The sequence below is a fragment of the Martes martes genome, assembly GCF_963455335.1.
Source record: "Martes martes genome assembly, chromosome: 13".
Lineage (NCBI taxonomy): Eukaryota > Metazoa > Chordata > Mammalia > Carnivora > Mustelidae > Martes > Martes martes.
Window position 1 is genome coordinate 85,798,699 of NC_137901.1, and position 23,103 is coordinate 85,821,801.

Sequence of the window (23,103 nt, forward strand, 5' to 3'; positions counted from 1 at the left end):
GGGGATCTTGGACGCTGGCTAGCGCGCAGGCTCGCGTCGGGGCGGCCCCCGGCTTTTGCGAGCGGCGCGGCGGGCCTGCGAGCTGGAGTTGCAGCCGCTTCCTCGACCTCTTTCTCGTGCTCGGCGGCCGGCCGGGTGAAACCCGGCCCGCGCAGCGGGCAGGCGGCGGCTGCCTCAGGCGGAGGCGGAGGTGCGGCGGAGGGTGGGGGCCGCTCCCTTCGCAGGAGCCCGGGCCGGCCCGCGCCTTTGCACCGTGCTCCATGCATCCGGAGCCTGCCCCGCCCCCGAACAGCAGCAGCCCCGAGCTTCCCCTCAGTGGCGGCAGCACCACCAGCGGCAGCCGCCGGAGCCGCCGCCGCAGCGGGGACGGGGAGCCCCCGGGGTCGCCGCCACCGCCAGCCGCCGTCACCTACCCGGACTGGATCGGTCAGAGTTACTCCGAGGTGATGAGCCTCAACGAGCACTCGATGCAGGCGCTGTCCTGGCGCAAGCTCTACTTGAGTCGCGCCAAGCTCAAAGCCTCCAGCCGGACCTCTGCTTTGCTCTCCGGCTTCGCCATGGTGAGCTCGGGCCTCCCTGCCCTGCTCCCTCTCCTGTCCTGGATGCTCCCTCAGCAGCCGCGACGGGGTCCACGGGGAGCAGGCCGGGCGGGCTGGGGGTGCGGGGAAGATCTGGGTGAGAGGTGTAGTGGACGCTGGAGGGGGTCAGAGGTACTGGACCTGAGAAGAGGTGGGCGACGAGTGACATCTGGTGAGGGAGATTGGGTGTCAGACAAATGTCCAGGGTTGGGGAACTCAGGTGCCTTTGAATGGGCAACTTTGATGCAGCAAGTGGAGAGACACAGCAGGATCTTGGAAGTAGATCTGTAAGAAGACAGTCCCACGTATGTTCAGGGACAAAGGAAGGACGTAAAGGGTCTGATCTCCGCGGGAGCAGGTGTCAGGAGGTGGGGAGGAGGAGTCGGACCCCTGAGCTGTCTTTCTTGTGACCCCACACTTGAGGCCGAAAGGTATTGGCCAAGACCTTTTATCACCTAGTAGAGGGGATTTCCTGACACTCTTTCTCCCACTGCATTTTCCGAGAGCCTCAGCCTAGTGTTTTGAAAACCACTCTCCGCTCTCAGTTTCTTCTCCAGAAACTTGCCACTGAGTCACTGGGTGCGGGGGAGGAGGGTGGGACATGTTCCCCTTGAATGGGCTTTCAGTTGATTTGGAGGCGCGGATCAGGCACAGGTTCCTCTTCCCCTGCCAGGCTAGGCTGGAGTGAGAAGCCTCTGAAGGCACTCTGTGACACCTGCCTGTGTGAGTGAGGTCTGCCCTCCTCTCCCAAGGTCTCTAGCCGGGAGCCCTCCTGCCTCCCCAGTGAGTGCGCTCAGCCCTTGGCCTTGAGGGAGGGAGTGTGTTCTTGGGAGTGTGTCTAGTACTCTCCCTGTGTTCTACAAACAAGTGGGCCGACCGTGGAGCCTGAACTCTACAGAAGCCCTGAGTGGGCCCAGAGCTCACTTGGGCCTCAGTGAAAAAGCCAGGGGATGCAGCGTGAGGCAGAGCTCGCCGAGCTTACCCTTTGTTGCCTGTGTGACTTGAGACACATTTCTCTCTGCATCTGGATTTCTGAATCAGTAAATGAAGGCTGCTGCTTAGAAGTAGCTCTGACTTTAAGAATTAAAATAGAGGAAGTCCTTGAGAGGGGATGAGAGGATCTGTGTTTGTGTAAGGGAGTGGCACACTGGTTTTTGCTTTAGGTCATAGGATGGAATTCTGTTCTGTCACTCCCGAATCCTTGGAGACCCGTCTCTGCCTTTGCCTGAAGGATCTCTAAGACTAGCTGACCGTTTACCAGTCATTCACCCTGTGCTAGGCGTTGTTTAGGTTCCCTGAACTTTCACACTAACTCCTCAACCACCTGTTGAGGTGGTTTTGCCGCAGCATTTTGCCACGGCTGTATAGCTAGTCTGCTAGAGCGGGATTTGAACCCGAGTCTGCTGGCATCCAGAACTGCCCTGGGCACTTAGATGTTTTGTGGTGTATGGAGTTCTGATCAGTGTCCAGCCATGGACATGTTCAGACCAGGTCTCCTAGGAAATGAGAGAGCAGGAAAGTTAAGCAAAATAAAATGTTACAGTTTGGGGGAAGGGACTGACACCATTAGCTTTTCACAGCTGTGCTCTGGGTTTAAGATGGTGGCACACCTGTTCCCCTTTTTCTTGGGGTCATAAATTCATAGCTGCCCAGGCCCCTTCCCACTCCAGAAGTGAGGATCTGATGGGTGGCACTTTCCTGCCCTGTGGAGCCCTCTTTGTCCTCGGGAGGCCAGTCTCCTAATCAGACATTCCTCTTCCTCCTGCCGAAAACACTGCAGGAAGTCAGGAGGCAGGGGCAGCCAGTGGCATAGGGTGGGCCTTTGGCCCACCCAGATTTGTATCTAGGGGACCTTTATTTTCCCTGGTCAGGGTGGAGAAGGCTTCCTGGCTCCGCAGATGAACTCCCCGAAGTTCCTCCAGCAGGGAGGGGCTGAACCCCATCACGGCCTCCATTCTGGGGATGCAGTTACAAGAGGGTAACTGTTTGCTGTGAGTCTGGGAGAAATGGAGTCAGGGTGGACAGACAGATCCGAGAGGCAGGCAGGTCTGCGTGTGCCCCAGCCCCCACGACAGACACCCAGCCTTGTGAGTGAGCCTCAGAGAAGGGGGTGCCACAGGACCCAGCACCATGGAAACAGAGTGAGCGAATTTCCTGGACTATTCTCCCTTGGCCTGTGAGTCAGCACAACCAACTTCCTGCCCCCAGAGGGCTTCCTTCCTAGAGACCTGGAAAACCAGAGAGGCACTGATGTGACCTCTGATCTCCGAGGGTGGGAGAGTTGGCAAGGCTGCCAGGCTCCCCTGTTCAGCGGGTGAGATTGAGGGAGGGTCTCCCAAGAGCCTGGAGGGGATTGAGAGACTCCCTGCTTGTGGGCGGAAAGGCCTGGCCGGCTGCCCTGATGTGCTGGGGAGATAGGCTGTGGGATCTCAGACAAGCGGCTGTATACTCTGGAGCCCGTTTTCTCATGTGGACAAAGGGGAGACGTGCCATGGACTTGCCTGAAGGTTCGTCCGGAGTCCTAACCGAGCCCACAAGATATGGAGGAATTTTGAGGATCTGCTGGACCCTCTCTAGTCTGCAGACAAGCATCCCACTCCTGACGGCATTCCTAGAAGCAACAGACCCCTGCTGGGCTCAGCATCCAGACTCCAAAACCAGGGGCTCTGTGTGCAGGACATGATCTCCTGCAAGTGCTTCTTGAGCCGAGGGTACCCTTGTGGGCTGTGACTCGGGTCATCTGTGCCTCCACTTATCTCTGTGAGAGGCGGCCCCCTCGGCCCAACCCTGTGTCCTGCAGGACCGTGGTGAACCCACTGGCAGTCTTGGTTTGCTGGGGAGGGCAGGCTGTAACGTTAGCCTAAGCAGAAGATAATTGGGGAGTTCAGCCTGCTGCCGTAAACAAAATGCTTTCCACGACCTGGGATCAATTATTTTTGGATTATCTCCTTCCTCAAGTTCTCTGCCCGCGAGCACCCTTTTGTTCCCAGGTTCCAGAGCTGGGTTCAGAAGTTGCTTGGAATTTTCGTGAACATCAGTTGGAGGGAAGAGCTGAAACCGTAAGGCCCTGAGCCTCTGGGATATGTTCGGAGCTCAGGGGGGCGTGGAGATGAGGGAGACCTTACTGCTCACGGGGCTGATTACCAATAGTAATCGTTGCTTTTGTTCACTGGGCCCTTGCCATAGGCCAGACATTGTGCTAAGCGTTTTACTTGTACCATCTCTTGTGATCTTCACACCACCTGGTGAGGGTAGGTGCTTGTCTCAGGTGAAGGACTTGCCCAGGGTTCCTTGGCTGGTAAGCTGCAGAGCCCTGTGACCCTGGTGTAGCCCCGGTCGCTGTGGAAGAGAACTTACCAGAGTGGTAGGAGGACAGAGGTGGGAGGGTCCAGTATGACCGAGCAAAGTAAGAACGAGGACTGTGTAGCCAGACAACTTGGATTCAAATTCTGGCTCCGTTGCTTATAACCGTGAGATCCCGGCAAAGATATTTGATGTCTCTGGGCCTTGGGGCTTCCTTACCTGTAAAATGGGGACAATAGTAGTACCTACCTCATAGGGTTGGTGTGAAGATTCTTTTTTTTTTTTTGAAAGATTTAATTTATTTATTTGACACAGAGACACACCGAGAGAGGGAACACAAACACAAGCAGGGGGAGTAGGAGAGGGAGAAGCGGGCTTCCGACTGAGCAGGGAGCCCAATGTAGGGCTCAATCCCAGGAGCCTGGGATCATGACCTGAGCTGAAGGCGGACGCTTAACCAACTGAGCCACCCAGGCACCTCTGAAGATTCTTTGAGTTAGTATTTGCAAAACACTTAGGGTGTACCCGGCCCAGGTTTTCAGGAATCCTGCTCACTCCTGTTCTCATGGGACTGCTCTAAAAGGATTAACTGATCTAGAAGAATATGATTCCAGCTAAACCTTGAAGTGGTAGTGTTAGGGCATGGGGAAGAGCCCACTGATCAGAGGAAGGGTTGGGAACATAGTTATAAAGATGAGAAATTTAGGGTCTCAGGGAAAGGCAGCGGTCTGGTGTAGCTTGGAGTTGTGAGTGTGTAGGGAGTAGCTGAAAAAGTTGAATCTAGTCAGGGAAGATGTTACAGGGAGGGCCTTGACTGACTGCTTGAAAAGCCTGAACTCTTAGGTAGGCAGTAGGGAGCCATGCAGGGTTTTGGAGGGAAAGAGTTACATGATGAATTCTAGAATAATCTTGATGATGTTCCTGTTTACTAACTTCCAGGCATGAGCCTGGACCCTTCTCTTTCATTCTTATTTAATCCTCAGATCAGCTCTTAAAGGTATGTACTATAGATTGAAGAACTAAGGTTCAGGGCACCTGGGTGTCTCAGTCGGTTAAGCATCTAACTTCATCTCAGGTCATGATCTCGAGGGCGGGATGCTCTGCACTTAGTGGGGAGTCTGCTTCTTCCTCTCCCTCTGCCCCTCGTCCTGCTTGTGCTCTCTCTCTTTCAAATAAATAAATAAAATCTTTAAAAACAAAAACAAAAGCTAAGGGGCGCCTGGGTGGTGCAGTCCCTTGAGCGTCTTTAGCTCGGGTCGTGATCCTGGGGTCCTGGGATTGAGCCCCAAGTAGGGCTCCCTGCTCGTTGGAGAGTCTGCTTCTCCCTCTCCCTCTGCACCTCCCCCTGCTTGTGCTCTCTCTGTCTTTCTCTCTGTCAAATAAACAAGATCTTTAAAACAATATAAAACAAAAAGAACCCAAAAGCTTAAAAAAAAAAGAACCTAAGTTTTATGGAAACATAGAGGTTAAGATACCCAGCTAGTAGAATTCATGGACTGGTGGGGCTGATTTGGAGCCCTTTCTACTTACTCACCCTCTGGCTGCCATAGCTGTTTGATAGCTGGGCCTTTGAATCCTTCCAGATGTGGGGTTTTGCACTCCAGACTGTTTATAAATGGAAATTTGTCGAATGCCCCAAGGCGGGGGGAGCTCCCTGCCTAGCTGAGAAGCCTTTTGTAAAAAACTTCACAAGTGCCTGTCATGAAATTTCTGGAATTTTCAGCTGGGAACCTTGTTGAGTTCTGCTGGTTGTTGAGTTCAGGGCTGGCAAGGGAGAACTCTAGAGTTTCTCAAGGTGGCGTGATGGAAATCAGTGTTTGGAGTTGGGGTGGGGTCCCTTGGAGAAGTAAAGTCGAGAAGGTTGTGAGCAAAAGCCACCAGGTTTCTCATTAATGGGACTTGTGGGTAGCCTTTCATAAATTTTCTTTTTAAGTAATCTCTACACCGAACTTGGGGCTCGAACCCACAACCCTGAGATCAAGAGCCCTACACGTTCCACCGACTGACCCAGCCAGGCGCCCCTTGAGTAGCCTTTAATATACTCCCTAGAAGGAATGCCGCAGACTGGTAGGACCACAGACTCTTTTCTTCAGAGGAGAATCTTGTGGGACTGTGATTTGATAGCCAGCCCTGTTGGGTTTTTGAGCCTTGGTCTAACCCAAAAATGAGCCAACTTTTTCTGTAAAGGGTCAAATAGTAAATACTTTCAGCTTTACAGGCCAGATAGTCTTGATGGTAAACTACTCCATTCTGCCATTTAATTAGTTAACTTACTTTAAATATTTTATTTTTTAAAGATGTTATTTATTTGACAGAGATCACAAGCAGGCAGAGAGAGGAGGAAGCAGGCTCCCTGCTGAGCAGAGAGCCCGATGCGGGGCTCGATCCCAGGACCCTGAGATCATGACCTGAGCCAAAGGCAGAGGCTTAACCCACTGAGCCACTGAGGCAACCCTAAATATTTTATTTCTTTATTTGTGAGAGAGGGAGAGAGCACAAGGAGGGGGAGCAGCGGGCAGAGGGAGAAACAGGCTTCCCACCGAGCAAGGAGCCGGATGTAGGACTTGATTTGGGACTTGATCCCAGGACCCCCGGGATCATGACCTGAGCTAAAGGCTGACGCTTAACTGGGCCACCCAGGCGCCCCTCAGTTCTGTCATTTTAGCTCGAAAACAGCCACAGAGGGTAGCCCCAATGCTGAATGCCGGGGAAACAGAGGGAAATAAGAGTGGTGGGTGGGTGGGGGACAGGTCATGTAATACCGTCTTTAGAACAGGTTTGGTGATTGTGGTAGTGGGGGAGCCTGTGACAATACCCATTTCCCACCAGTGGGTGAGGCGTCCTGGCCTCACCTGGGAGGCCCCAGAGTGCAGGGGTGGGGGTGACACTTGGAAGGTAAAACCTGGGTAAGTTGGAATTAGCTAGATGTCCAGAAGTCCAGAAGGCCTAGGCCTGTATGTCCTCCCCAGGATCTGCAGGTTCAACTGTTTGGCTTAAGACATAAATTTAGTGATTTGCACGAGCCTTTTTTTTTAAATGAAAGAACAGAACAAAAGAGCAGCGTGCATTGCTTGTTGTAAGGATAGTCTCTATCAGCCGCCTTTCAGGAGAAGTATTGTTTGGGAAACTTTTGTTTCTTTTATAAACGTGTATCTATTTATAGAAACATTTGGAGTACTGGACTATAGTGGTCACAAGAGTTTGTAAACCACTAGACTAGGCCTCGATCATCTCTTAATAGATGGTTTGCACTTGAGGAAGGGCCGGCAGGCTCAGACAGCTCCCAGTGACCCTGCGTGACTGCTTGGCGGCCCTCGTGTTCCAGGCTGCTGCCACCCCCTCTCCTAAAAGAGTGAACAGTGAAGCCCAGGCTTGGAAAGGACAGTTGGGTCTCCCAACTGTGGACGCTGGGGTCGGGCCAGGCATGGGAGGGCTGCCTCTGAAGGGCCCGGACTTCCAGGCGCCAGGTGGCGGGGGTCTCCATGGAGCCCAGCAGGAGTGAGGCGAGGTGGTTGGCATTCGGGCGTAGCAGGCAAATGCTTGGCAAGGCCAGCCAGGCCCCACCCGTTGCAGAATCACATGGTCCTCCTCTTGGCTCATGCTTAAAAATGGGCATCCCAGTGGTCCCTGTGCGGGGTCCAGGGACCAGTGTGCGGTGGGGCCTGCAGTCTCTCGTCCTTCCTATCCCTTTAGGCCCCGTGTGGCGAGGTTCAAGCAGGCCCTTGGCTGCCTGGGAGCTGTTTATTTTGGGTTGACCGACCGGCACTCTGGCTATATTTACCTTGCGAAGCTGTTTGCAATCTGATCTGATCGGATCTCTCTGGGACTCAGCTGGGGCCCTGGGAGTCACCTGCCGGATTCCACAGGCCCCCTTGACTTTCTTCTCTCTGTATGTGTGGGGATTTCCCAAGAGAGAAGCATTCTGGAAAAAACAGTGGCTTGTATTGCTGTGAATGGTTTTTATCAGGATCCGAGATGCATGCCATCTGTTCCTTCTCCACATTATATCTTTCTGCAACCCCGGGAACAGTACACACAGCCAACCTGTATGGTCCCAGAAATTGCCGGGGCTGATAAGGGTGATGGGGTTTCCTCCCGAGCTTGGCATCAAGGCCTTTCCTCTTCCTTGGAGTGCCCAGCATTTCAGGCTTTGCTGTGTCTAGCCTTTCCCCAGATCAAGATCAGGGAGGGCTGGCAGGTTCTGGGGTCTCCCAGGCCAGGTATGTCCCAGTAGCTGTGATTTCTCGTCCTGGATCCTGTGAGTTTGACAAATGGTATGGAAAGGATGGTCTCTGTCCCGCCAAGGTAGCCATCTGGCCCAGTGTGGTTTGGGGCACACTCTTTCCCTATGCCCCAGTTTGGAGCTGGGGCAGACTCGGCCCAGAGTGGGGATCTGACCTTCTCACCCATCCTGGAGGCCAGAACCTTGGCCCATGGTGTCCGTTCTCTCCAGCCTGAGCTGACAGCTGATGGTGTCCAGGGGTTATTCTTTTTTCTCTGCTTTTTTTTTTTTTTAAACAGATTTTATTTATTTGACAGAGAGAGAGAGAGAGAGACAGCAAGAGGGAACACAAGTAGGGGGAGCGGAAGAGGGAGAAGCAGGCCTCCCACTGAACAGGGAGCCCGATGCGGGACTCGATCCCAGGACCCTGGGATCATGACCTGAGCCGAAGGCAGACGCTTTAACCCACTGAGCCACCCAGGGGCCCCTTCTTTTTTCTTTTTTAAAATTTCATTTATTTAAGCAATTTCTGCATCCAGAATGGACCTTGAACTCAGGACCCTGAGGTCGGGAGCTGTATTTTCTACCAGCTGAGCCAGCCAGACACCCCTGGGCTATTCCTCTTCTGCTTCAAGCCTCCTGCTTTTCTTTTCAACTAAAATTTATTGAGTACCTCCGGTGGTCTGGCCCCGTGTTAAATGTTTACACGTCAAGACCTCATCTATCAGTCTCCTCGGCGACTACGTCCGTCTGGGCAGACTGGGTGGCTTCTGAACAAGACATTTATTTCCTCCCACTTCTGGAGGCTGCAAGTCCAAGATCAAGGTGGTGGCAGATTCAGAATCTGTTGAGGGACTGGCTGCCTGATTCGGCTGCTGTCTACTCACGGTGCCCCTCCCGTCCCAGGAGGGGCAGGGGGCTCTCCAGGCTCTCTCTCTCTCTCTCTCTTTTTTTTTTTTTAAAGGGCACTGATCCTGCTCAGAGGGCTCCACCCCATGTCCTCATCACCTCCCAGAAGCCCCACATCCTAGTGCCATCAAGTCAAGGTTAGGATTTTAAGGTGTGACTTTAGGGGGAACATAAACGTTCGATCGGTTGCAGCATCCTTATGGGAAGAGCATTCCTACTTGAGTTCAGAGCTCCCGCTCGGTAGTAGTCACAACCTCTGGGACAGCTGACCTCACCTCTCTGGGAATGTTTCCTCATTTGTAAAAGAATAATAATGATGTGGGGCACCTGGGTAGCTCAGTGGGTTAAAGCCTCTGCCTTCGGCTCAGGTCATGATCTCAGGGTCCTGGGATCAAGCCCCACATTGGGCTCTCTGCTCAGCGGGGAGCCTGCTTCCTCCTCTCTCTCTCTGCCTGCCTCTCTGCCTACTTGTGATCTCTGTCTCTGTCAAATAAATAAATAAAATCTTTAAAAAAAAAAGAGAATAATAATCATGGAGACTTTATTAAGCTTACGATACACCAGGTCCTGTTCTAAGGGTTTTATATTCTTCAGCCTGTTGAATGCTTATAACAACCATAAATGGGCCCCTGTTTTATAGATGTAGCACAGAGAGGTTGAAACAACTGTCCAGGGTCACCCATGAGCTTTGTAAGTGAAGGAACCCATTCATTCTTCATGGCTACGTAGAGGAGGAGACACCATCTGTTCTGTAAGGGAACAAACTAGTCACCTGTGTGTGTCCCCCCCAGTGCTCTGGTCAGGGCCTGACAGACCTAATGCATCCGGACATTTCCAGAAAGTGAATAAATTTAGCCAGCGGACATGGGGCAGCCAAGCATCGGGCTCTCCTGCTTGTCCCTTCTCTGGTTTCAGGTTCCGGGGCAGCAGGCCAAAACAGGAAGAGGAAGTGCTGGGGGTGGGGAGGTGGTGGCAGGAGGCATGCGTTGCTAGAGGGTGCCCCCCTTTTCCAGCGTGGGCAGCAGGCCTGGTGACAGAGACCAGGGGGCCTCGGGATGTGTCCCTTAACTCCTTGTGCCCTGGTGGCCTGCCCTCACACGTGGGGTCTAAGAATTCTCAGGATTGGCATTAGGCCACCAGTGATCTTAAAAAACAGTTGATGTCCTGATGGCACTGCCCCAGGTTTGTAGGAATTGTTTGTGAACTCCTGGGCTGAACTGGTCGTATGGTCATCCGTAGCAACAAGCGTAGGGCAAAAAGTCTGTGAATCTCATGGAAATTGTCTGAAAAGTCCTGTGAGTATATATATGCACCTGAACGTTCTAAGGAGGGTGTATCCATGATTTTCACCAGATTCTCAAAGGGGTCAGACCGCGCATGTCAGCTCGAGCTTGTGACCTGCATCTCGCCACGTCCCTCCTCTTACGGACAAGAGGGGAGGGTTTCGACCAGGGTCAAACCAGGGTCAAACAAGGAAGCAGGAGTGGTTCTGGAGCCAGGACTCAGGCTCCCCACTTTGGCCTTGCTGTTGTGTCATCCCAAGTGTAGCCCTTCCACCAGGAGGGTGGAAACCCCAGAGGATTCCATGTAGAGGTAGTGGGTTTGGAGATGAGGTTTCTAAGCCGAAAAATAATAATAAAGCTCACTTTCATTGAGTGTTTACTCTGGGCCAGGCTCAAAGTATTTTCCATGGGCCTAAGTATCTTACACCCAACTTAGGCCTCACAACAATCCCCTGATCGTGTGCTGTTATTCCCATTTTACAGATAAGGAAACCAAGGCCCAGAAAGTTGAAGCAGCTTGCCGTGGAGCCTTATAGCCCAAGAAAGGGCAGAGGGGTCGAAGTTCAAAGCCAGGCGGCATGGCTCTAGAGCCCATGCTCCCAACCACTGGCCCACACGGTCTTTCCAGGCCAAAGGATGGGTACAGAAAGGTATAAGAAGTGAAAGCAAACAGGGCCAGGCATTCAGGGAGAAGGAGAGCTAGTGGGGTAAGAAAGAGCCCACCCCCTCCCAGGAGTAAGGAGGGGTTAGGGTAGCTGGTACGGGGCTAGGGGATACATCTCAGCATTGGTCCTCCCCCACTCATCCTGCTGCATACATAGCAAACGCTGTATGAAGAAGGGTCAGCATGCTTGACGGTATTGTCATTGGCACTTGCTGCCCCAGTCCCTCCAGCCTGGGCAGGCAGACCCTGGCATTGTGCCCACTGCCCGCTCTTCCCGGCCCAGATCTGATGAGCTGCCTCCATCACATGGGGGTGATTTGCAAGGCCCAGGTGAGAAGCAGCAGGTGGCAGGCCCAGAACATGTCCCTGATGACCCCGGGTCCGCACGTCTCCAGGAACCGGGAAGCAGCTAGTGCGTCAGCTGTCGGGCCCGGGGCCCAGAGCGGGGGCTAGGGGGGCTAGGGGAGGAGATGGCCCCAGGGCTTGCCAGCCACACTGCAGCAGCACTGGGCTCTGTGTCTTCTAGGAAGCTTCTGCGTTCCTTGTTGGTTGGTGCACTGTGTTCTCAGAAGGGGCCTGGCCTGACCTGGGAGGGCCTCCTCTCTCTACCCCACCCCTCTCCTTGTCCCTGGAGCAGGGCATGAAGGAGAAGCCTGTGCTAGGGAACGGACGTGGGGCCAGCAGAGACGGTGGTTAGTGGTTGCTGCTGCTGCTCGCTCTTTCTTTCTTTGTTTCTTTTCTTTTCTTTTTTCTTCTTCTTTTTTTTTTTAATTAAACTGTATCTGAGTAAAATATCCATCAAACTTACCGTCTTAACTGTTAGTGGTGGTTGGGTTTGAATACCTAGCTGGGTGTTAGGAGCCTCGGTGACCGTGGGGGAGATGTTTGCCATGTACCGGGGACTCTCACTTAGTCGTGGAAATAATCCTGTGAACTAGGATGGGATATCTCGGTTTTACAAATAAAGACGTTGGAACTTAGCAGAGGCTCTGTGACTTTCCCAAGGACATGTGGCTAGCAAGGATTCAGATCCGGCAGCCTGGGCTCCAGACCTGCTGTCTTCCCTAGGACTCTCAGCCCTGAGTGAGTGGGTCCTATTATCCCCACTATACAGAGAAGGAAACTGAGACCCCGAGAGGCGAGGTACTTTGCCCAGGGTCCAAGAGCCTGATGGGAGGGGGGCCGTGAGGGTCCCGGCACTCAGCCCGCCTCTCCCCTACCCCCCAGGTGGCGATGGTGGAGGTACAGCTGGACGCCGACCACGACTACCCGCCGGGGCTGCTCATTGCCTTCAGTGCCTGCACCACGGTGCTGGTGGCCGTGCACCTGTTCGCGCTCATGATCAGCACCTGCATCCTGCCCAACATCGAGGCGGTGAGCAACGTGCACAACCTCAACTCGGTCAAGGAGTCACCCCATGAGCGCATGCACCGCCACATCGAGCTGGCCTGGGCCTTCTCCACCGTCATCGGCACGCTTCTCTTCCTGGCCGAGGTCGTGCTGCTCTGCTGGGTCAAGTTCTTGCCCCTCAAGAAGCAGCCGGGGCAGCCCCGGCCCACCAGCAAGCCCACAGCTGGCGGCGTGGTGGCCAGCGTCAACAGCAGCACGGGCGGCATCACCCCGGGCCAGGCCGCTGCCATCGCCTCCACCACCATCATGGTCCCCTTCGGCCTGGTCTTTATCGTCTTTGCCGTCCACTTCTACCGCTCACTGGTCAGCCATAAGACGGACCGGCAGTTCCAGGAGCTCAACGAGCTGGCCGAGTTCGCCCGCCTGCAGGACCAGCTGGACCACAGAGGGGATCACCCCCTGACGCCCGCTGGTCACTACGCGTAAGCCCTTGTGGGCCCGGGCTCTGCAGATCTCTGGCCTGATGCCGCTCCCCATGACCTCGTCCTGCCCCAGGCTCGAGGACAGCCAGCCAGCCAGCTCTGGGGATTGGGCTTTTGTCCAGGGGCAGAGAGTGGAGGGAAGGGGCAGAGAGTGGAGGGAAGAGGTTTTTTTTTTTTTTTTTTTTTAAGAGAAACGACTGCACTTTGAAACTTTCCTGTTCTTCCAGCTTCTGGCTCACCTCCTGGTAGGAGGCCGCCAGTGGGAGCCAGAGTGGGGACAGACGCTCCCTTTGTCCCTCCCCCTCCCATGCGTCCGTGCCACTTGATGCTTCTTGTCTTTACTGTCTTGACCACCCCCTGCCCGTTCAGTGTCGTGTGTGTGTGTGTGTGTGTGTGTGCGCACGTGTGCATGCGCGTGCATGTGTGTGCACGCACAGAAATATATTCATAAGGGACACCTCTTGTGTGTGTATTTGTTGGGTCTGGACTGCCTGCTGGTACTTCTCCTGGTGCTCCAAACAGGGGAGCCTCTATGCAAAAAAAAAAAACTTTTTAACGTTTGATTTTTGAAAATTTTCAGACCTCTGAAAAAGTTGCATGAATAGTAACTGAAATGCCAAGATCGTCAATTCTTGTCATCTACAGCAGTTGTGTTCTAGGAATTAGCTGGTGTCGAACCATTGCTCCTGTGGGGTTAGGTTCCTACGAGCCTTTGTCTTGTATTCCGCCAGGCGTGCAGTAGGTAACCTTGTTTTATGTGTTTCTGTTTTTGTTTTGTTTCAGTTTTTGAGTAATCTCTGCACACAGCGTGGGGCTCAGACTCTCAACCCTGAGACTGAGAGTTGCATGCTTGACTGCCTGAGCCAGCCAGGCACCCCTATGTGCATTTCTGTTTAAAGACACCTTACTCACTCATGGCTAACAGCACAGGAACTTGTACCTAAAGGAAGCTTTTCCAAAAAGATTTTTTTTTTTAAGTAATCTCTGAACCCAACGTGGGGCTTGAACTCAGAACCCCGAGACCCAGAGTTGCACGCTCCACCGAATGAGCCAGCCAGGTGCCCCACTGCCTTCTTTTTAAATAGCAAAATCACCGGGGTGCCTGGCTGGCTCAGTTGGTGGACTGTGCGAGTCTTGATCTCAGAGCCATGTAGTTCAAGTCCCGTGTTGGGCATGGAGCCTCCTTAAAATAAAAATAAAAAATATTTTAAAAAGCAGCAAAATCACCAACAAAAAGCACCAGATGTGAAAAACGTGGCCCTAAATAGACGGTGAAAGGACACCTGTTTGGGAAGGCTGAGACAAGAAAGCTGAGTGGTGCCTGTTTGACCTCAGCAAGTAGGAGAATCACAAATACTGAAGCTGTGAATGAGGAAGACGAGATGTCTGTCTCTCCTGAGCCCACGTGCTTTAGCTGCAGAAAGCGTCCTTCATGCCTAAATGCTTCCTCCTCAAACCGAGGACGTTCTTCTCCCTAACCTCAATTCGCTGATCGGATTCAGGAAATTTGACATTGACGCAGTACTCCTGAATATTTTCCACTTGTCCTGATCATGTCCTTTCTAGCCATGATGTTTCCCATCGGGCTCGTGTGTTGCATTCACTTGTCACATCTCTTTAGTTGCTTTAAATTTGGAGCAGCCTTTCCCCGTCCTTTTGAACATCAACATTTTTGGAGTCCAGGCCTGTGGTTTTGTAGAATGCTACCTCAGTCTGGTTTCCCCGATACTTTCCTGCAATTACAATCAGGGTGTGTGTCTTGCTTGGCAGGAAGATTTATATCTATTTTGCAGATGGCAAAAATTGATGCCCAGAGAGGTTAAGTAATTGGCCAGAATTTGAACCTGGAAAGTCTGGCTCAGAGCCCAGGCTCTCACAAAAATCTTACATGCGGATTCTGTCTTCGGTTAAGAAATTGGAAGGTCCAGCAGCAGCAGCACTGGTCCCACCTTCTCAAAGAGCAACAGCGAGAAGGAGTGGAGTTGTAGCCACCCTCTTCCCCAGGAGATGTGTTTGCCATAGTCCCTACCACTCCCTCTTGTCTCACACCAGGCCAGCTTTGTTTATGTTACTTGCCTGGCCTCCCCCATGGGCCCAGAAACTCAATACAGATTGTGGTTTTATAAAAACAAAGTCCTCTGACTGAAGTGAAGGTTGGTTTGGGGGAAAGTGTGGCCTTAAGTTCTTATCCTGTGCAAACTTGGACATGCTAATAGCAGCTTCATGCACTGAGTGGGACAGAGGATCTTTTTCTCCTGTTGTAGCTTCTTGCCTCTATCCTGCATCACACGTGCCAGGACCCACCTCCTAAGTGGCCTGGATGGCCCCCTAACTGGGGCTGAGTAGTAGGGAGCAGGGGCCCCTGTGTGAAACTCTCCAGTGCTCCCCAGAGATGACCTCACCATCTTCCATGCGTTCCCCTCCTCTCCCCCTCCCTGCTTCTGCAGAGACCTGGGAGCTGGCTGCGGTAATATCCAGCCTGTGACTCTAGCCAGGTGTTCCTTCCTAAACTTGTCTAAAGTCAAGAGTCACCAGATTGGCTTATGAAATGAAGATCTCCAAGCCTTTCCCATGGAAAGTTAGTCTGGGTAGATCTAGAATCTGTATTTGGGGTGGGGGAGGGGCAGAGGGAGAGAGAATCTTAAGCAGGCTCCACATCCAACTCGGAGCCCTATGATAAGCTCAATCTCATGACCTTGAGTATGACCTGAGCCAAAATCGGGAGTTGGACGTTTAACCGACTGAGCCATCCAAACGCCTCTAGAATGTGTATTTTAAAGAAAAAATTTTTTAAAGATTTTATTTACTTATTTGACAGAGATCACAAGTAGGTAGAGAGACAGGCACAGAGAGGGGGGAAGCAGGCTCCCTGCTGTGCAGAGAGCCCGATGTGGGGCTCCATCCCAGGACCCTGAGATCATGACCTGAGCCGAAGGCAGAGGCTTAACCCACTGAGCCACTCAGGCGCCCCTAGAATCTGTTTTTAACACCCCGGGTACTCAAACCTAGGCAGCTCAGGGAAGCATGGTAGTTCAAGGACACTCTCTCTTTAATTTCAGTTTTCTTTGTATTTCAGGCACAGATACATTCACAGGTTCCAAATACAACAGTGAGAAAGTCGCCTGCCCTCCCCTGTTCCCCGGTTCCCGGTTCTCTCCCGTGGCATCGTTGTTGCCCGTGTATTGTGTCCCCATCTAGAGAGATTTCATAAACAAGAAACACCCTACTTTTTCGGGGGGGAGAAAGAAAAAAGGTATCCTTCCCTACCCTCTGTTCTGTTCGTTAAGAGCTGGTAGATTTACGTTTAAGCACAGTTACTTTTCTCGCTCTGTGACTCGGGAGCCTCCCAGAACCTGCCTCCCCCTCTAAAAGGGTGATAATAGTAGGACAGCTTCAGAAGCTGCGGGGTCATGCTGGGGTGCGGGTGGCAGGAGAAACTCTGAGCACAGGGCCTGGCACCGAGTGAATGGTCTGTGTCCCCAGTGGGCCAGGCTCCGCTTCTTGACGTGAGAGGTCTAGACAGAGCCATACCTTGGGGTCAGGCCACCCCGCTTATGATTTCGGAGGCAGACAGGAAATAGTGTCGGGGTTTATGGAGCCTTTACTGTGTGCCAGGCACGTGCCGAAGCCTTAGTGAACATCTTGGAATTACAGGGTTACACTTCGGTCATTGGGCTGAAAAATGCAGTAGACGAGTGTTTCCATTAGAGTGTGCTTTGCAGGATCCTTAACTGCTACCCACTAGCTGCCAGTGAAATTTTCCCCTGCCAGTTGTGACAACCAGAAATGTCTCCAGACGTCGCCAAATGTCCCCAGGGAGGCAGGGGAGACAGAATCACTTTTGCATTAGGAACACGTCTTATTTCATGTTCATGTTAACGACAGTAACCTGGGTGGCAAGGACCGTGATTGCCCCGTATTTGAGGGGAGGAAACCTAGAGAACAGAGGTTGGGTGCCCTATCCGAGAACACACAGCTCCTAATCACTGCTGGGATTCACACCCAGGCAGCCCGACTGCCGAGCTCATATTCCTACCCATTATGTAAGAGTCTCTTTTATCTTGAAGAATGTTGTCTGGAATTATGCAAAGCTCTTCCAGATCTCTGCTTCACAATTAACCTCAATACATGTTATTTGTTGTTATTAGATCTGTTACCAAATCCTCAAAAACACCCCTGTGAGATCTCCTAAGTGCCATTTTACAGATGGGGCAACTAAGGTCACTTGCTTAGGGTCACAAAGTAAATCAGGGGTTCTAGACGCAGTTGCAAAATTAGCTTCGTCTGGGGAAATTTCTGAAGGCTCAGGCCTTATCCCAGACAGACAAGAGTCTGGGCGTGGGACCTGGGTGTCTGCAGCTTGTAAAGCTCCCACGGGATCCCGAGGTTGAGCACTCCTGTGTTAGGCTGAGAAGCCAGGTCGGCTCTCAACCGCAAATCTCAGTGGCCACTGTGACCAGAGGCTCTTCTCCTCCTCTTTCTCCCCCAGGGGAAATCTATGCATCCCTCGGGGAAGTCTTCCCTCTTCACCTGAAGCCCCTCCCAGAGCTGCACCCCCTCCGTCCCAATCACACAGCACAAGCCCTGGGCTTATGCCACCAGGTTCTCCTTTATGCTCCTGCTCTCAGGAATGGTGACCGAGAATGAAGGCTGTAACAAGAGGGCTCCGAAAGCCGGCTGGGGAGAGGGTTACCCGGTGCTGGGAGGAGTGAGGTGCCCTCTGAGGGTGCCAAGGGTGTGCCCCGAGTCACCACTCGCTCCTCCTGCAGAAGCTGCACCGGTTTGAGCAGTTGGGTGACGGACTTGAATTTCTCCAGAAGCTCTGGTGTGCTCTCTGCGGGGGCAAGGGGCTGGTGGGAGCTGGCGACTCCAAGATGCTGTACCAACGCCGTGTCCTCAGACTGCACTGACACCCACACCCCGAGGGGCTGGGACAGATGTCAGGTGCAGGCCTGGGCCAAACCACCGTACTCAAGGGCATTCAGGAGTGAACTGGTCTTCAAGGAAATGAGTTTTGAAGGGAAGGAACCAACATGAACCGGCTGGATTGCAGGAGGCAGGAAACCCACCCTCTGCTCCTGCCCCTGAGTTCCTTGGCCAAAGGAGACCCCAGGAGCTGCCCCAACCACATCGGAGACTGGGGAGCTGCCCCACCCCTCACCTGGCATCAGTCTTTCTCTGTCTTCCTGAACGTGGCCATGGCTTCCTCCAGCACGCCATCAGGGTCCAGAATTTTGATCTGGAGGGAAACAGTAAGGGGTTGGATTGGGGAGCATGGGAGGCGCAGGCTGCCAGCCTTTGGGGCGCTGCCTACTTTGGAGGTGCTGTCTGCCTTGTGGGCTGTTGCCAGTCTCCATGGGGATGCCCCGACTGAGAACAAAACCTTGTCTGTTCCCTGGCTGGGCTGGGCTAGGCCTGGCCAGGCTGGATGTGGCTGCGGGGGCACCGTTTTCTGTCTCTGGGTGTGCCCACCTTAGGAATGGGGAACTGGGTGGGCTCAGGTGCCTCATCACGTCCAAAGTCAATCATGGTGCCACACTTGGCCACGTCGTCCACCCAGAAGCCTTCAAACAGCTGACCATGGTCCAGGTGGAAGAAACGGCCCGGCCCATTCTTCATGCCTCTCTCCCAGTAACCCTCGTAGCGGTTCCCGTTCTCTGGGGGGAAGGACAGGGTCGTGTGGGTGCTGGGCACACCTGACCAGAGCAGACTACCGGGCCGGCCCCTCCGCTCATCCAGGTCGGACCCTGTGCCCACGGGGAAGCCAGAAGGAAACCCAGCTGACTAGAGTGCCCCGGGCCGGGCTGCCTGCGGTCTGGGCCAACTGACCTATAAACATCAGAGTCCTCAGGGTGGGGTGGAGGGTGGGGTGGGGGTGTCAGTGACTTCCGGAATCAGACCTGGTCCACGTGTCTGGCCTCCACGACTTACCTGAACTTGGATGAACAGCATCCTTTCCTATTTGTAAAAAAAGTCATAGCTAATAGTATGAAAAGACAATGTTTTTCCAGCATTCACTCTGTGCCTGGTTCTTTGCTATGTTTCTGACCTCACTCACTCCTCCCAAAAACAGTTCTATGAAGGATAACCGACTCCATTTTCTACAGATGGAGCTTGAAAAGCTCAGGGAGTCTGACTGACTTGCTCAAGGTCACAGAGCTAGGACGCGGCAGAGACAAGATTTGAAGCCAAGGTCTGTTCATCCCAGGAGCCCATGCTCTTAATCATGAATTCACGCTCCCGCTCGGCTGGTGGTGGTGTTGGCATAAAAGGAATACTAATAAAGCCAGCGCTTCTCAGCTCAGACCCTGACAGCCATGGGATCTCGGGCAAGTCACAACCATTTTGTCTCACTTCCTCATTTGTAAAATGGGGATAACAGAGGCACCTACCTCATAGAATTGTTGTGGAGATTAAATACTGGGTTCACGGAAAGGACTTAGATTACTGGATACACTCTGGACGAGAGGTCAGCAAACTTTTTTCTGTAAAGGGTCAGCCGGGATTTTCGGCTTTGTGGGGCACAGGGTCTCTGTCACAGCTCCGCCATTGCCGTGGACGATGTGTAAATGAATGAGCAAGTCTGGTGTGCCAATAAAACTTTACTTACAAAAACATGTGTTGAGCTGGGTTTGGATTTGGTCCAACGATCGTAGTCTGCTGACAACTGCTACATGCAAGTATGAGCTAGTAATATTGCTGAGCACTTATCATTATGTGTCTGGCACCGTGCTCAGCACTTTACAAACCTCATTTAACCTTCTCAACCTTAGTTAAGTTGTATTTTTATCCTTCATTTACGGATGAGAAAACCAAAGCACAGAGAGTTTAAGTTTGAACACATTGCCTCAAGATCACGTAGCTAGTAAGAGCTTGATCTAGGATTTGAACCTGAACCCAGGCAGACTGGCTCCAGAGTCCAGGCCACTAGAAATGATGCACTAAGAACCCTTACACTACATGTGGCCGCAGCAGACGCTCACTAAGTGTGGGCTGTTACTACTAGATGCTCACTAAAAGCAGACGCAGAGCTGGGTGCATGGGGGGTTGAGAATGACAGAAGTGGCTGGCGTAAGCCCTCCTCGGCTGATCTAATGCCTCAGTTTGGCCAAATCTCATTGGAAATTGGAGTCTTCAGTTTTCGGGAGACTGAGCTCAGTTTTGTGTTCCCATCAAGGGCACCTACTATGTACCAGGTACTGGGGAAACAATGGGGAGCAAAATAGATGCGCAGTCCATGTCACAGTCTGGAGAGACAATGACACTAGCTTTATAGATAGCCTATTACGTGCCAGACCCTGTTCACAGTAGTACCGCTTTTTAGGTACTATTATTCCCATTTTACAGGTGAGGTAACGGAGGCATGTAGAGGAGAAAACTTGCCCAAGATTATACACCTAGTGCTAAAAAGGAAAGGAAGCAGGTGCTGAGGATAAGGAAGAGAATGTGCACTAGTGGTATGAATGGAAGAGGCCTCTCTGAGGAGGAGACAGTGCAAAGATATGGAGGATCTTCTTTCCATCGCAGCAGTGCAAGGGCCCTGAGGCAAAAAGCATGGGAGGAACTGAACGAAAATGAGCAAGGCTGAAACTGAGGGATTCCCAGGGGATGTGGGGCAGGAGGCACAACTACAGGACTGCAGACCCTGCAGACCACACTCTGAACTCGGAGGGTAAGAGGGAGCTATGAAAAAGTTGAAAGCAGGTTAGCAACACGGTCCAATCTGCCAAAGTTCATGCTGGTTGCTACGTAGAGAATGGGTTAAGTCCTGACGCTTAGGCAGTTTACTCATGACTCTTTGCTCTCTCTAGGAATATTTTTCCCTAGCTCAGTGCTTATCAGGCTCCTTCTCTTCCTTCAGGTCTTATGTCCAAATATCACCTGGTCAGAGACATTCTCTGACCCTAAGTCTGTCTAGATAAGCCCCTGTCCCCAACTCCTTTGTCATTCTCCAACACACCTTCCTATTTTATTTATTTATTTATTTTTCCCTTCTTTAAAAGGATATTGCTTAGCACTTTTGACCTCACAACGAACAGGCTGTGTTAATCTTGAGCGAGTGACTTAACCTCTCTGTGGCTCAGTTCATTTGTAAAGGGGAGGTGGTCATAGTACCATCTTACGGAACTGTAGTGAGGATTAAATGAGCTCAGTGCTGTGTAAGTGTAGGCTAGAATTACTGACCGTAAGGAAATGTCTTAACTGTTGACGTGTCTTGTTAGGCTCCCCTTTAGAATAGAAAGTCCCTGAGGGCAGGGATCTGGTCCTGTCATTCACCTAACCGGGAGCTGAGCTGGAGAGGGGCTGGGCGTGGTCGGGGCGTGGCCTAGAGGGAGCGTGACCAAGCCGGGGCCGCCCCTGGGGCGTGGCCAGGAGGCCATTGGGGCGGGGCTGGCTGGGGTGGGGCGGGGCTGGCTGGGGTGGGGCGGGGCACTTACTCTGACGCAACATGCCCTCCCCATGCGGCTTGTCGTTCAACCACCGGCCCTCGTAGATGTCGCCGTTGCTGTAGTACATGCGGCCCCATCCGCTGCGCTGGTTGCCACACCACTCACCCTCGTAATAATCCTTGGGTCCGAAAAACTGAATCCCATAGCCCTGAAAGCACGAAGGTGTCCCTGTTCACGGCGCCCCCCACCACTAGGAAAGCCACCCCTACCTTCCCGGGCACCCAAGTCACACACCTGGAATGCTTCCCTGCTTCCTCCCTCAGCCCTACATCCCAAACTGATGGTCGGGCATTGAAAAAGCTCCTCAGGCTCTCCGTTCCCCTCCACCCCTCTGCTACCACCTTCGTTTCCTCCCCTCCTCACTGATCCCCCCCTTCCACTCTCCCATTCTCCCCTCCGCACGCATCTTCAGTGAAGCAGCTAGAAGGATCTTTACATCGCTCATCTGATCACGTTTGCCCCTTCTCCTCATCTCTGATTCGACCCTGTTAAAAGTCGCAGATGCCTCTGAGAATCAGATCAAAGTTATGGACTTTCTCCCCAGAAAAATGAACATCGCACTCAGTGCCCAACCACGGAGAACCATAGACTCCCCGCAGATCACACCTTAAGGAAGTTGGGTTAAGCAGCCCAAGTCTACCCCTCAAAATCCTGATTCCCCACAAAACCTTCAAGGCCCCCATCTACCCCTCTCCTCACCCCCACCCCTGTGGGCACACACCCCTTGGTGTTTGACATATTCTTTGCTACTTCTGACTACTTTTCTACTTCCCCTTTTCCTTTTTGTCCTCCCTGGTTAACTCTTTGCACCTTTTGCTATTACCTCCTGTAGGAAGCCTGCCCTGAATTCTCAATTCATGTGGGTTCCCTGGGAAAACCTCTATCCTAACACCAAATTGTATGTGAATTGTTTATTTTGGGCTCTCTTTCCCCACTGGCCAGTAAACAGTTTGAGCTCAGAGATCACAAAATCCAATCACCATTTGCCAGCAGTATGTGACCTCAAGCAGGGCACTTCACTTCTTGGGGCTTGTTTCCTTATCAGTAAAATAAGAATGATGATGACCATGACTTTGTGAGTGGGTTGTGGGATACAGGGAGGGTTCAGGCATTTCTCAGTTGAGGACGTGCCTCTGGCTGGCTTCTACCTCCAGGACCTTCCTCTCTTGTCCTGTGGCCAAGGGTGTGGCCTCTGCTTTCTTGCTCCCACTTTTCCTACCCCGTCTTGTGCTGGTCCAACAGAAGGGGGATTCTCAGAAAGGGATGCCCAGGGAAAAGAAAGCCAGGAAATGAGTGCGGCAGACGGGGGAGGAGACTTGGCCCCCACACAGCCTGGCTGGTTTCTTGTGCTAAGGGGGTTCATGGGCTCCTCCCGGGGCCCTCTCCTCTTGCTTCCTGTTTCCTGGGTTTTGTTCTGAGAAGCCTGGATGATTTCCCACCCCCTCCTTCTCCCACGCACACAGTACTCTTGTCCTCCTTCCCTCCACCCTCCTCCCTTTTCTCCCAGGACTCTCTGACTGTTCCCCCTAGACACACACACACACACACACACACACACACACACACACACACACAGCCTGCTTTCAGCCCGGCCCACATCCCAGGGCAGGACAGGAACCACTCACCGATTTTTTATCATCTTTCCACCAGCCAGAGTATACTTTCCTGGCCTTTCCCATCTCTTGGTCAGGAAAGCTGAGGGTGCCATAGCCATCTCGCTTCCCAAACTTCCAGTCTCCCTCATAGATGGCTCCTTTCTTCTTCCAGATCTGTGTTCCTTTTCCTGATGACACACAGATGAGCCGACACTGTAGATATGCAGCCATGGGGCTGGAGGGGCAGGTGCTGGGTCTGCCTTGGCC

General features: G+C 52.7%; 2 protein-coding genes across 3 annotated transcripts in view; one reads left to right on the plus strand and one right to left on the minus strand.

Annotated features, from left to right (window-relative positions):
- On the plus strand, positions 1–19,395 carry LOC308353965 (calcium release-activated calcium channel protein 1). Of its 2 annotated transcripts, XM_080821132.1 has the most exons (3): positions 62–560; positions 12,187–12,791; positions 17,281–19,395. In XM_080821132.1, the coding sequence occupies exons 1-3, from the start codon at positions 261–263 to the stop codon at positions 17,426–17,428; spliced, it is 1,053 nt and encodes a 350-aa protein (XP_080677258.1). In that variant the 5' UTR covers positions 62–260; the 3' UTR covers positions 17,429–19,395. The 2 variants fall into 2 exon arrangements, with proteins under 2 accessions (XP_080677257.1, XP_080677258.1); XM_080821131.1 differs by lacking the exon at positions 17,281–19,395 and having other exon boundaries at positions 1–560; positions 12,187–13,411.
- Positions 17,953–23,103, minus strand: part of MORN3 (MORN repeat containing 3) — a gene marked incomplete at its 5' end in the record, with an annotated part of 10,248 nt that continues 5,097 nt past the window's right edge. Inside the window, 4 exons of the mRNA XM_080821133.1 lie at positions 17,953–18,030; positions 18,264–18,448; positions 21,230–21,389; positions 22,867–23,024. Of these exons, the coding sequence (XP_080677259.1) occupies positions 17,959–18,030; positions 18,264–18,448; positions 21,230–21,389; positions 22,867–23,024 (575 nt within the window). The 3' untranslated portion in view covers positions 17,953–17,958. The remainder of the gene's footprint in view (positions 18,031–18,263; positions 18,449–21,229; positions 21,390–22,866; positions 23,025–23,103) is intronic.

What these genes read in the sequence shown, in the direction of transcription:
- LOC308353965 (XM_080821132.1), top strand. Translation starts at nt 261, where the DNA reads ATGCATCCGGAGCCTGCCCCGCCCCCGAACAGCAGCAGCCCCGAGCTT. An exon ending in TGCTCTCCGGCTTCGCCATG is followed by an intron (nt 561 to 12,186) that starts GTGAGCTCGGGC and finishes CCTACCCCCCAG; the next exon opens with GTGGCGATGGTGGAGGTACA. An exon ending in ACGCCCGCTGGTCACTACGC is followed by an intron (nt 12,792 to 17,280) that starts GTAAGCCCTTGT and finishes TTTCTCCCCCAG; the next exon opens with GGGAAATCTATGCATCCCTC.